Source organism: Pleurodeles waltl, chromosome 3_1, assembly GCF_031143425.1.
Source record: "Pleurodeles waltl isolate 20211129_DDA chromosome 3_1, aPleWal1.hap1.20221129, whole genome shotgun sequence".
Lineage (NCBI taxonomy): Eukaryota > Metazoa > Chordata > Amphibia > Caudata > Salamandridae > Pleurodeles > Pleurodeles waltl.
Genome location: NC_090440.1, coordinates 1,126,955,437 through 1,126,968,220, shown reverse-complemented (window position 1 = coordinate 1,126,968,220; position 12,784 = coordinate 1,126,955,437). Strand labels below are relative to the sequence as shown.

General features: G+C 43.9%; 1 protein-coding gene across 1 annotated transcript in view; it reads right to left on the bottom strand.

Moving 5' to 3' along the window:
• The window catches only part of PANX3 (pannexin 3), a 49,572-nt gene that overhangs the window by 23,871 nt on the left and 12,917 nt on the right, over positions 1-12,784 (bottom strand). Inside the window, exon 3 of the mRNA XM_069224425.1 lies at positions 11,114-11,256. Within this exon, the coding sequence (XP_069080526.1) occupies positions 11,114-11,256 (143 nt within the window). The remainder of the gene's footprint in view (positions 1-11,113; positions 11,257-12,784) is intronic.

Genomic DNA, 12,784 nt, shown 5'->3' with positions numbered 1-12,784 from the left:
CACCTCGCTGGGCTGCATTGCTGGGAACCGCGACTTTGCAGCTAATCCGGCCCCTGTGCACTTCCGGTGGAAATCCTTCGTGCACAGCCAAGCCTGGGTCCACGGCACTCTAACCTGCATTGCACGACTTTCTAAGTTGGTCTCAGGCGACGTGGGACTCCTTTGTGCAACTTCGGCGAGCACCATTTCACGCATCCTCGTAGTGCCTGTTTCTGGCACTTCTCCGGGTGCTACCTGCTTCAGTGAGGGCTCTTTGTCTTGCTCGACGTCTCCTCTCTCTGCAGGTCCAATTTGAGACCTCCTGGTCCCTCCTGGACCCCATCAGCGTCCAAAAACGCCAAACGCACGATTTGCGTGTAGCAAGGCTTGTTGGCATTCTTCCGGCGGGAAAACACTTCTGCACGACTCTCCAAGGCGAGAGGGATCCGTCCACCAAAGGGGAAGTCTCTAGCCCTTTTCGTTCCTGCAGAAACCTCAGCTTCTCCTGTCCAGTCGAAGCTTCTTTGCACCCGCAGCTGGCATTTCCTGGGCATCTGCCCATCTCTGACTTGCTTGTGACTTTTGGACTTGGTCCCCTTGTTCCACAGGTACCCCAGATTGGAAATCCACAGTTGTTGCATTGCTGGTTTGTGTCTTTCCTGCATTATTCCTCTAACACGACTCTTTTGTCCTTAGGGGAACTTTAGTGCACTTTGCACTCACTTTTCAGGGTCTTGGGGAGGGTTATTTTGCTAACTCTCACTATTTTCTAATAGTCCCAGCGACCCTCTACAAGGTCACATAGGTTTGGGGTCCATTCGTGGTTCGCATTCCACTTCTGGAGTATATGGTTTGTGTTGCCCCTATCCCTATGTTTCCCCATTGCATCCTATTGTAACTATACATTGTTTGCACTGTTTTCTAAGACTATACTGCATATTTTTGCTATTGTGTATATATATCTTGTGTATATTTCCTATCCTCTCACTGAGGGTACACTCTAAGATACTTTGGCATATTGTCATAAAAATAAAGTACCTTTATTTTTAGTATAACTGTGTATTGTGTTTTCTTATGATATTGTGCATATGACACTAGGTGGTACTGTAGTAGCTTCACACGTCTCCTAGTTCAGCCTAAGCTGCTCTGCTAAGCTACCATTATCTATCAGCCTAAGCTGCTAGACACCCTATACACTAATAAGGGATAACTGGGCCTGGTGCAAGGTGCAAGTACCCCTTGGTACTCACTACAAGCCAGTCCAGCCTCCTACAATGAGGCAATAGACTACCGATGCTGCCCTAATTACATCACTTAAAATGGTGGTGGCAGCATTTTGGGTTTTGTGAATTTGTAGTGTTACCAGACCTTTTTCCCTGTGTTAGTGAGAGTGTTATTTTCTCACTGCTCTCTTGTGAAGTAACTGCTGTGATGTCAAACTTTCACTGACATATGGTGTGCATGTCAAGTGTGTGTATGTTTGTGTGTGTGTGTTCACCCTGTGCATGTGTAGCAGATGTGTGTTAAGAGTTTGAGTATAGGGGGCAGTGGTATCTCTTTTGGATATCCCTAGTTTGGAATGCCACAGGATGGAAGATGAGGTCAGCTTTGACCAGACAGTGGAAATGTATTGTCTCCATTATTATGTCTGGACATTGAAGACTGGTGGAAATGGCCTTTCTGCAGGGTCACCCCCAAACTTTTTGCCTTCCTCCTTCCCTTTTTCTAACCTCATTTTTGCTTACTTTAGGACTCTGTGAACTTTAGCACTGCTAATCAGCACTAACGTGCATATGCTCTCTCCTTAAAACATGGTGACATTGGCTCATGGCCAATTGGCTTATTTAATTTACTTATAAGTCCCTAGTCAAGTGCACTACATGTGCCCAGGGTCTGTAATTAAATGCTATTAGTGGGCTGCAGCACTGGTTGTGACACCCACATAAGTAGCCCCCCACCTACCATGTCTCAGGCCTGCCTCTGCAGTCCCTGTGATGTGTGCAGTTTCACTGCCACTTCGACTTGGCATTTAAAAGTACTTGCCAAGCCTAAAACTCCACTTTTAATACATATACGTCATCCCTAAGGTAGGCCCTAGGTAACCCATAGGGCAGGGTGCTGTGTAGACAAAAGGCAGGACATGTACCTGTGTAGTTTATATGTCCTGGTAGTGTAAAACTCCTAAATTTGTTTTGCACTACTGCAAGGCCTGCTCCTTTCATAGGATAGTATTAGGGCTACCCTCATATACTGTTTGAGTGATAGATCCTGATCTGAAAGGAGTAGCCAGGTCGTATTTAGTATGGCCAGAATGGTGATACAAAATCCTGTTTAATGGTGAAGTTAGATTTTATATTACTATTTTAGAAATGCTACTTTTAGAAAGTGAGCATTTCTCTGCACTTAAATCCTCCTGTGCCTTCCAATCCACGTCTGGCTAGGTTTAGTTGACAGCTCCCTTGTGCATTCACTCAGACAACCCCAAACACAGGATGCTCAGTCACACTTGCACACATCTTCATATTGAATGGGTCTTCCTGAGCTGGGAGGGTGGAGGGCCTGACACTTACATGTCAAAGGACAGTAGCCTGCCCTCACACAAAAGACTGCCACACCCCATACTGGGACCCTGGTGACAAGATGGAACTGAAAGGGGACCTTGTGCACTTCTAAACCACTCTTTGAAGTCTCCCCCACTTCAAAGGCTCATTTGGGTATTTAAGCAGGGTCTCTGACCCTACCAATTCGGACACATCTGGGGTAGACACTCTACCTCACAGACACTTCCTGGAGAAGAACCTGAACCAGAACCTGCAACCTGCCAAGAAGAATTGCCTGACTGCCAAAAGGACTCACCTGACTGCTTTCTGAGGACTGCTGCCTTGCTGTTGGCCTGCTGCCTTGCTGCTCTCTGGCTGTGCTGAGAAGTGCTCTCCAAGGGCTTGGATAGAGCTTGCCTCCTGTTCTCTGAAGTCTCAGGACTAAAAAGACTTAATTCCTGCAAGAAGAACTCCCTGTGCTGCGAAAATCGACGCACAGCCTGACAGAAACTATGCACAGCCTGCATCGTGGTAAGAAAATCACCGCACGCCGAACCAGTCGGAAATTCGATGCACGGCCCACTGGATCGATGCAAAGCCGAGCCGGAATGACACAACCAGACTTCCTGAGAGGAATCGACGCAGCGCCTGCCTCACGGTAGAAATTTCCACACAACGCCCACCGGATCGATGCAGCCCCTGTGACTTCGTCCTGCCAGCGCCGTATTTCAACGCGTCATCCCCGGGGAGTCCGATCCCGAACAGGATCCAAGTCTGAGCACCGGAAATCGACGCAAAGCCTTCCCTGCATGAAAAATAAACAACACATCGCTGTGTGCGCCCCGAGAAATCGACACGCACCTCTTCCTCTATGGTTCCTTGTGGAGATTTTGAACGCAAACTAGGTACTTTGTGCTTGCAAGAGACATTTGTTGCTTTTAAGAGACTAAAGACACTGTCATTTTTACAGTGATATTCCAAAATATACTTATTGCATTTTAATCATTTTGACCTGCATCTTGTCAGATAAATATTATATATTTTTCTAAACACTGTGTGGTGTATTTATGTGGTGTTCTACCATGTTATTGCATGATTTATTGCACAAATACTTTACACATTGCTTTCTAAGTTAAGCCTGACTGCTCAGTGCCATGCTACCTGAGGGTGGGCACAGGATAATTTGGATTGTGTGTAACTTACCCTGACTAGAGTGAGGGTACTTGCTTGGACAGGGGGTACCCTGACTGCCAACCAAAGACCACATTTCTAACAAAGACCAAGACAATGAAGTGTGGAAGGTGGAGACAGGGCTCCATTTAGAAATGTAATGAAGTGTCTGTAAGCAAAAGACCACTGATTACTTCTTTTTTAGCACCACCATTTGGTAGATGGCAGGGGTAAGGGGAAGTGATATGAAATCTGTGCAGGGCCTGACCTTTTGTCTGTCATTGATTACTACTTAAAAAAGGTTGATGAAAGTTAGGTGCAGAGAACTCTTATTTCATAGTGTACATGTTTTGGATGCTCCTACTTGGAGCCCACCCCATAGCTACCTGCTATTTGAACCATTACTTTGAACAATGCCTCTGTGTAGACAGCAGCCTAGAAATGACATTTTAAAAATAACAGCCAAATATGGGTTTGAAACTTTAGACTGTGGATCCACACCCCCTGTCTGAAAGATGTGTAGAAAAGAGGGATCAAAACCACTCCACTTTGTTCCAGCCCAAAGATCCTTTGACCAAGGAAGGGAATGCTCTGCATAGTATTTGAAGAACTGCTCAGAAATTAGGGCTGGTGTCTGCCTGCCAGCCATTCTCCCAGAAGTGAGGGTACAACACTTGATGTCTACACCTCCCTGCCTAAAGAGCCTAGAAGCCTGCCTAAAAGGAGTGTGCCTTGCCCTGCAAAAGAAGAGATTGTCTATGACAAGACTCCATGCATGTTCCTGGCAATTTGAGCACTCAGGAGAAGCTGCCAAACAAAGACAAAGAACCAGAAATGACCTTTGCTGCGAAGCCCCCTACCCAGCTTCTTTCCACTGTTCCTGAGTGAAGTGTATGACAACTGTACCAGAGCAAAGATAACTACCTTGTCAAGCAACCCGTAAAAGACCTGAGGTATTGGTACTGCCCATGCTAACAGAGAAATCAAAAGCTATGTTGCTGCCAAAGCAGGGAGCCATGATCGGCCTAGAGGCAGCAACTGACACAAGGAATATCATTGTGATTAAAATCAGATGAAAGGACCTGATATATCTGATCACTGGTCTGTAGCCAGCCAGGAGGGCTGTCAGTATCGAAAATCAGTGTGACCATGAAGAAATGCCCAGTCAATCAACAAACCCTGACTGGAACAAGGTTTCCTCTGCAGCCCCCTTGTAAAGCAAGAACCAGTGCTGTAGGAGACGGGGTGCATACCACTCAGCCATACAGCCTGAACTGCAACACAACCAACAGCTGGTAAATGCAGGGATTACCCAGTATACAGAGACAGAGGCTGATGTGTGCAGGTAAGAATGCTTCAGCCTTTTCAACCAAGAGATCATGAAGACGTTGAGCTGAGTTGCTTTTCATACAAATGTGTCTGCTTTGAGTTATCTGCCCCTTGGCCTGATCCTTGCCTACTTTCTATAGAGTTTGGAACTATTGAGACAGAAACTTGACCACAGCAAGAAGAAAATGGGTGCTAGAGAGAAGGGGTGTAACTCTACACCGTTAGATGCAACTTATTACAACCCCACCTTACCATCTCATTGTGATATGTAGTGTTTAGTATTGCTGTGTGATTAAAATACTTTTTCCATAAAAAAAGATAAGCACCTGCCTGAACATTGGAGTATTTTGACAGTTGGTTGGCTATTGAATTATGAGCTGTTGCACCCCCACACTACCTCTCTGAGAAACCTATGACTGCTTGTCCTCCCTACCCTGGGAGTCAAGTGAGGAAATAGTTGTACTTGGCCCTGTTTCCAGATCCATAGTAGGACAAGATCCAGAATATCAGTGGCAAATCACCTCAATTTCACGGTTGGGGCCTCGTAGCCCCTCTCTGTCGTGTGCCCTCCAAATGAGATCTGGCGCCCTGATATTTGTACCTGCAGGAGACAGATCCAACAGGGAGAAATCCAGAGAACTCATAATGGAGCACTTAATGGCTGACCCTCAGAAGTCCTCTGTGTGCTACTCAAAGCACCAGCAATCAATCAGTTTCTGTCTGTCAGTTCTACTTTCAGATTGGCTGATACGTCTTTAGGAAAGACTACAATGAATAAGTGAAGCTTCTGGAAAAAGCACTGGAGTAAACTCGAAACTTCAGTTTGAAAGCCTGAAAACCATGCAAAATAAGAATATGCTGGCTCTTTCATATCATAAGATGTATTAACATCATAAGATGTTTGGTGCACCTAAGTCCAATTGGTTTTATAAGATTGCCACTGATTTGAAGCCAAGAGTGGAAGATGCTGGCCCAAAGGCTCAATTATAGGACAGATTTCTGCAGTTACGTTTAGGTGTGAGAATGGTAACATGGGGGTGGGGGAGTTCCACGAAAGAGGCAGTGGGGAAGCTGTTAGAAAGGTAAGCACACACAAAATTGATGGGTATAGCTTCATGGGTATTCACAAGGGTTTCTAATCGAATATGTGCGAACATAAGTACTGCTCAAAAAGGCTGTCAATGCCTTCGGTACCAAAGGACACTAGCACAGCTACAGGTTTCACAAGGGATGTAGAAGGACGCTGTGAAAATTGGATAATGTCAATTTCCACTTATCCTTCGCCTATCACTTCCCCATTCTGTCATGAACCTGCAGGAGTAGGGTAGAGGAGAAGGTGATGTGCATGACTTGTGAAGATTTCCAATTGCAATCATAGGGACCTTAATGTACTGCCGGAATGTCAGAAATCTACACACATTGCAGGGGAAAGCCTATGATACGCAGAATGACAGAACTCCCCAAAAGAATTGTGAAACAGTTGGGTGTCTGCTGCAGTGGAGAGAAAGAGGTGTAATAACAGAAAGGAACACAAGGTGCTGAATAACCCAAAGACTGGCTAGGATCTAATAGACTCTTTTCCAGGGCTCGTTCTCCCTAGAGCCTCAACAGTGATCGTACCCATCTATTTCATAAGTTGTTGATGAGCTCTGGTTCCAGTCTCTCCTAAAGGTGTCTGTATAAGCCACATCCGAGGATAAATCCAATTCCCTTTAAAAGGTTGTTTTGTCCAGTCCTATTTCTTTCAGCTTTAATCCATCAAATTAACTTATTTTTGGGCAAAATCCAAGAAGTGTACACGGAGAAAGAATCACAAGAGGTGTCACCAAATACCATAAGATTCTGCTGTGTCCATCGGAAAAAGTGTTGCTCGCTCAGTGTGGTCCCTATTGATTCTACAGAGCCTCAAACTGTTGGAATCCTGGTGATCCTTGATGAGCCTCCCAGGAGGTGCACCACAGGAGATTTCTCAGCCATACTCCATTGACCACAGTATCATCACAGATACGAGGGCTGAAGGTCCACTAGCTTCTTGACATGCAGACTATGTCATGGCCCTTACTGTACTGCTCTATCATGGAACCGGTGGACTAGCAGATAGTGCCTAGGCATCAGGCCTAGTCCTTGAGCCCCCATAGTTCACATACTCATAGGCCTTATGCTGAATGAGGCCCTTCATTACACCCCCGAGGTGCCCTGCCTCCTCATCTACAAGCCCAGAAGACAGTTATTTGAAAATCTGTATGCATTTGCCAAATCAGTAGAAGTCTAGTGATCTGGCAAGGGATTTTGGCGATGTATGTTATCTTCATGTACAAGGGACATATTGGAGAAGACGTTCAACTTCATGGAGCTTGTCTTCACGCCCTGTGGGAGGGCTGCGAGTTCCTGGTGTTCCCGGGTGGAAAACCTGTAATTGAACGCCCGAAGGCACCTTTGGCTTTGGGAGAAATGTATACATAAGCAGTGCCATCCAAGGCTCCGTTAAGTTGAAATGAGTTGCCGATATCCCTGAGTTTGTTTGCATCATGTCATCTACTTACCATTCTCGGGTAACTGAGACATTACTCTCAGGTCTTTAATAATCAACATTTGGCCTAGCTCTTACTTGCCAGGGTTGGTGCTCTTCATGCTAATATAGTTCGAGGTGATCTGCTTCCGCTAGTCAGCGAGGAAGTCAGTCAGCCTGGAACGCATGGGAAAGATATACTGTTCTTCCCATCCATCCGCAGCGAAGGAGAGCTCGACCCACCAAAGATCTTTCTTAAGATGTTTACGAACTTTCATGTGTGTAGAATTACTCATTTTAGCATTCACAGTAGTTTCACAGGTTATGTCTAGAAACATATCAGTGGTTTCCAAGTACACTCCTGTGAAAGTTTTGTGACTATGCAGTTGCAGACATGCGTAAGCATTTTCATGTGCTCATTTGTACATACTGCAAACTTTCACACGAGGAAGTTCAATCACTCTTGAGTAATGGCATATGTTTCTCTATCAGGAAAAGCAATTTTACTAACCGAAACTGTTTCCGAAACGATTCTATTGGTTTCCCGCCCTACAAAGGAATTTACTACTGTCCTTGACAGGCGTAAACTTCCAATCATTTTCAGGTTAGGTGCGGTAATATTGTGTCCTCTTAAAAGGATTTACGAGTCACTTTTAGTAAAAACCCTACGCTCATAACTCCAGCTACGTCCAGTGACCATGAACGTTATATTTTATTTACACACATAGGTTTTTGTGATTCGGGTCGAAACTACTGCATCACCATTCCCTTCTTTACCACTAGGCCTCCCTAGGACTCCACTACAGATGGTAATATGTGGCCCTGTGGGCTTAGAACACGAGTAACTTTTTCTTTAAAACTGCCACATTATGCTTTTACATGAAAATGCAGCAATTTAAACTACTCGACGACAGAGTGTGCAAAAAAAATTTGCGCGCAAGGTTTGCGTTTTTTGGTTATCCGTTCTTACATTCTGGATTTCATCATTGCATTAGCCTTCTTTATGTTTATGTTCGAATTTGGTAGCCAGTAATTCGAATGACCTAATTAAATCATTCTTTCACTTTCCAGCCTCGAAACTTCAGAAAGGCTTTGAGAATTACATTTTGCTTCCGATTCTTAAATTTCTGTTCTTAACCTTGCTCAAGTTTATTTTCCACAGCAACACTGGATGGCGCCAAAGCTCTGCATACATTTCTACCTTGCAAGTGGACATCAGACCTGTGCCAAGAGACCGCTGCAGCACTCGTTGAAAATATATTTAGATCAGTTCAAACTCATTATTTCTAACGTGAATAAAATATTACTTCAGTCCCTAAACTAGTGCCAGGTGAACATGCTCACTGCTAGGGTCACGGGGACTGGGCGACTTGCACTTGTACCTCCACCAGGTTTGCATGCCCAACCTCTGTGCTTCCTGCGTTTTTTGGGGTGGAGGGCTAGAGGGTTTGTATGGACACGGGGTCATAAGCCATGCACTGTACCGAGACCTTGATGCACTTGGGTGAAGGTCGAGCACAGATGGTTTGGGGGTGCAGCCTGGGTCCGTTCGCAGACCTTGTAGCAAGGGCCACTGAGCACAGCCAGGAAACATGTGCAGCAGTTTTAGGAAGCTCTAGGGCTTCGCCTCGGTTTAACGGAGCTGTGTGGGTGTTTAACCTTAACCTCTATTGCTGTATTTCATTAATTTGTTGTGTGTTATTTAAATGAAGGTAATCTGCCGCGTAGCCTCTGTGGTGTCGCTGGTCGGTGATGTAACCGGCCATCCGACACCGTACAGTATAGTGGGGGGGGGGGGTGGGGTGGGGGGGGGAGTCTTCTAGCGCGGTGGACTGGGATGGTCCCCGTATGTTCAAATATAGTTTTACCTCTGTTTGTAGCAATAATGGTTTGCTCCGAGGCCTCTGGCCAGGAGCTATAAAATAAAGAGAGGCGTGGTCGGGGCTGGCGGAGGGAGCGGCGCAGCGAGCGAAGGAAGGACCGCGCTGCTGTAATTGTACCTGCCTAGGCCTGACCCGACCGCGTTGAACCAGAACACCTGAAACTGTGTGCCGAGTGTGTCATTCTTACCCCGCATCATCATCCGTATGTTGGGGCCCCCATGAAAGCCCCAAAATAATAGCCTCTTCCCTTGCAGCCCTGCTCAGCACCCAAACTTCCTGGTGCCTGAGACCGCAGGGCAGGCATGGAGGAAAATCCACCTAGGCTCTGACCAACTATAGCATAAAAGTAAATGCATCTATTGTAACTTCTCGGCTGCAGCCTGTTAACCAACAGTGACTGGCTCAACTTAATAATAAAGTTCTCCTAAAACTAGGACGATCAGAAGTAGTACATATGTTTAAAAGTCCACGTCAGGTTGGCTATACAGAGTACTGTTGTAAATGTATAGTGGTTCATACTCCTTCCCTCAAAGCCGGAAACACAGGGGTCTGTTTTTATTCCCAAATGAGAATGTGCTCCTTTATTTCACTGACAGTCTCAGATTCCCTATCTTAGTTGCTTAATATATGAAAACCCGCCCCCACCTTCTTTCCAACGCCACAAAAACCCTCACGAAGCTGCTTGTGGTGAGATGGGTTATTGTAACTACTTACTCGGGGAGCACTACTGAAATGCCTTTTCTCCGCGCAGCAAATGTATCAATTTCGTCCAAAGAATGCTAAAGCTTGTCACTAAGGGCCAGATGTACGTAGCTATTTTCCTGCCTCAAATGGCCGTACCAGTGCTATTTTACATTTCGGTAATCTATTTACCGAAACGCAAAATAGGTTTGTGAGTCGCTATTTGGAAGGGGCGTGCAGAGGGCGTCCCTTCCGAATAGCGAGTTGCAGTGGTATTTAAGTCTGTTTTGTGACTGTGAATACGATCGCAAAACAATTGCAGTTACTACCAGCTTCATGTTGGTGGTAACCCATTCTTAAATGGGAAGGGGTCCCATGGGACCCCTTCTCCTTTGTGAATGGAAGCAAAATTATTTTTTCGGAGCAGGTAGTGGTCCCACGGACCACTGCCTACTCTGAAAAATGAAAAGAAAACTTTTCGTTTGTTTGAAATGTATCCCTTTTTCATTTAAGGAAAACCAGCTGAATTTATAAAAAAGTAACTGCTTTATTTAAAAAGCAGTCACAGATATGGGGGTCGGCTGTCCCCGGCAGGCCACCATCCCTGTGAGTGCAGCCATTCACAATGGGGCCGCAAATTGTGACCTACCACATGAATATTGATGAGGTAGGTCATTTGCAACCCCATTGGGAATCGCTAAATGTATCTGAGATACATTTATACATCTAATTTTGTGACTCTCTAATTGCTAGCCACAAAAAATTGCAATTAGAGACTCGCAAAATGAAATGGTCGTACATCGGGCCCTAAACAAAGTCTGGAAATGAATTGATTCAGTTAAAAACATACAGGTAGTGATTGCTAAATTTAGCTAACCTTAAACACCTTGGGACTTCAGAAGGAAATTGTATGTAGGAATGTGACAGACAGCACAGGTGGACAAACTTTATCCAGCAAAATATGCTGATTGAGCTTCTAAGTCATACCATTATCATTTACCTGCATCAGATTTTCAACTTACCTTATGTATCCATAAAGATCTTTCTGCTGGATTGCCACTGGCATCAAATTCATGATGCAGGAGCGAATCCCAGCAATATTTGTCAACATAAACTGTCTGTTTAGCAGTAAAATTAGTGGGAGTGAAACAGCTGATCTGTGAACCTGCAACAGATAAAATAATGCCAGGTTATTAAAACCCACTCAATTACATTAGAAGTAGTGAGATAAGAAATTATGATTAATACTACAGTCAATTATATCATTGTGTATTTTGTTTCTTTTGTTTGCTATATAATGCTTTTGTTTTTTATTGATCACCAGATGTATATACTGTAACTTTCCTCTGATAATCCATAACATTTGTTGTTTGAGATTAATACTCATTAACAGAACCATTGGGTATTTTTGAAACACTTTTTGCATGTTAAATGAATTCTAAGGAGTCAAAGATTTCCCAAAGTTAGCTTCAAACCTTAGGTTACGTTGTCATACAATTATTTTTCTAAACATAATAAAGAAAAGGCGAACCTTTAAAATAACTATTATAATGTTCCTCAAAATGTTAAACAATGTGAACATGTTTGCCAATTTACTGTATCTTGAAAACAAATATTTCACCTGAAAAGCTAAACAATTCAAATAAGACTAAGAAAAAAACAGATATAGTAGGACAAAAGAGTGTAAGAAGGATGGCTTACAAAATGTAAGGAGAAGAACACGAATCAGCACTACCATCATTTACAGATTCCTAATCATTTTCCTCCCAGCTCTTGCATGAATTAGGATTTTTTGCTTTGTTTCACATCTGATCAGGAAATAATTCCTGATGCTGTAACACTTCCATAATAGTTTGCAATTGTATTTCTTAGATTACATTTTAAGTGACAATGCTCAGGAAAATGTATCCAAGTCTCGAAGGTTAGGATACAAGGGGCCAGATGTACAAAGCTTTTTTCTGTGTGCAAAGGGCCCGATTCGCAGATTCTCACCATTTGCACATAGAATAAAGCATTTTGGTTTGTACAAATGCCATTTTGCGATTCGGTAATCTATTTAGTGAATCACAAAATAGGTTTGCGAGTCACAATTAGGAAGGGGCATGTCAGGGGCGTCCCTTCCTAATTGCGAGTCGCAGTGGTATGTATGATTATTTTGTAATCATGAACAGGGTCGCAAAAATTTTTAGTTAACACCAATTTGTGAATGGTGGCAAAAACATTTTTTAAGAGCAGGCAGCAGATCACTAACTGCTCTTAAAAAATTAAACTGAAACATTTAATTTTTTGTTTTTTAAACGCATCCCATTTTCCTTTAAGGAAAACGGGCTATGTTTTTAAAAAAAAGATTGCTTTATTTAAAAGCAATCACAGACATGGTGGTCTGCTGACTCCAGCAGGCCACCATCCCTGTGATTTTTCCAATTACCAGTAGGTCGCAAATTGCGATCTACCTCATTAATATTAATGAGGTGGGCCAATTTGAGACCTATTGGGAATCGCAAAAGAAACTCATTGGAGTTTCGTACATTTGGAATTGGGATTTCTTAATTGCGATTCCCATGGAATAGCAATTAAGAAATCGCAATTCCAAATGTTTGTACATGTGACCCTAGGTATCTGTTGGTATATTCCAGTGCCCAAAATCTAATTTTCCACTTAATGCTAGACCACTATATTAGCTGGCCAAGCCC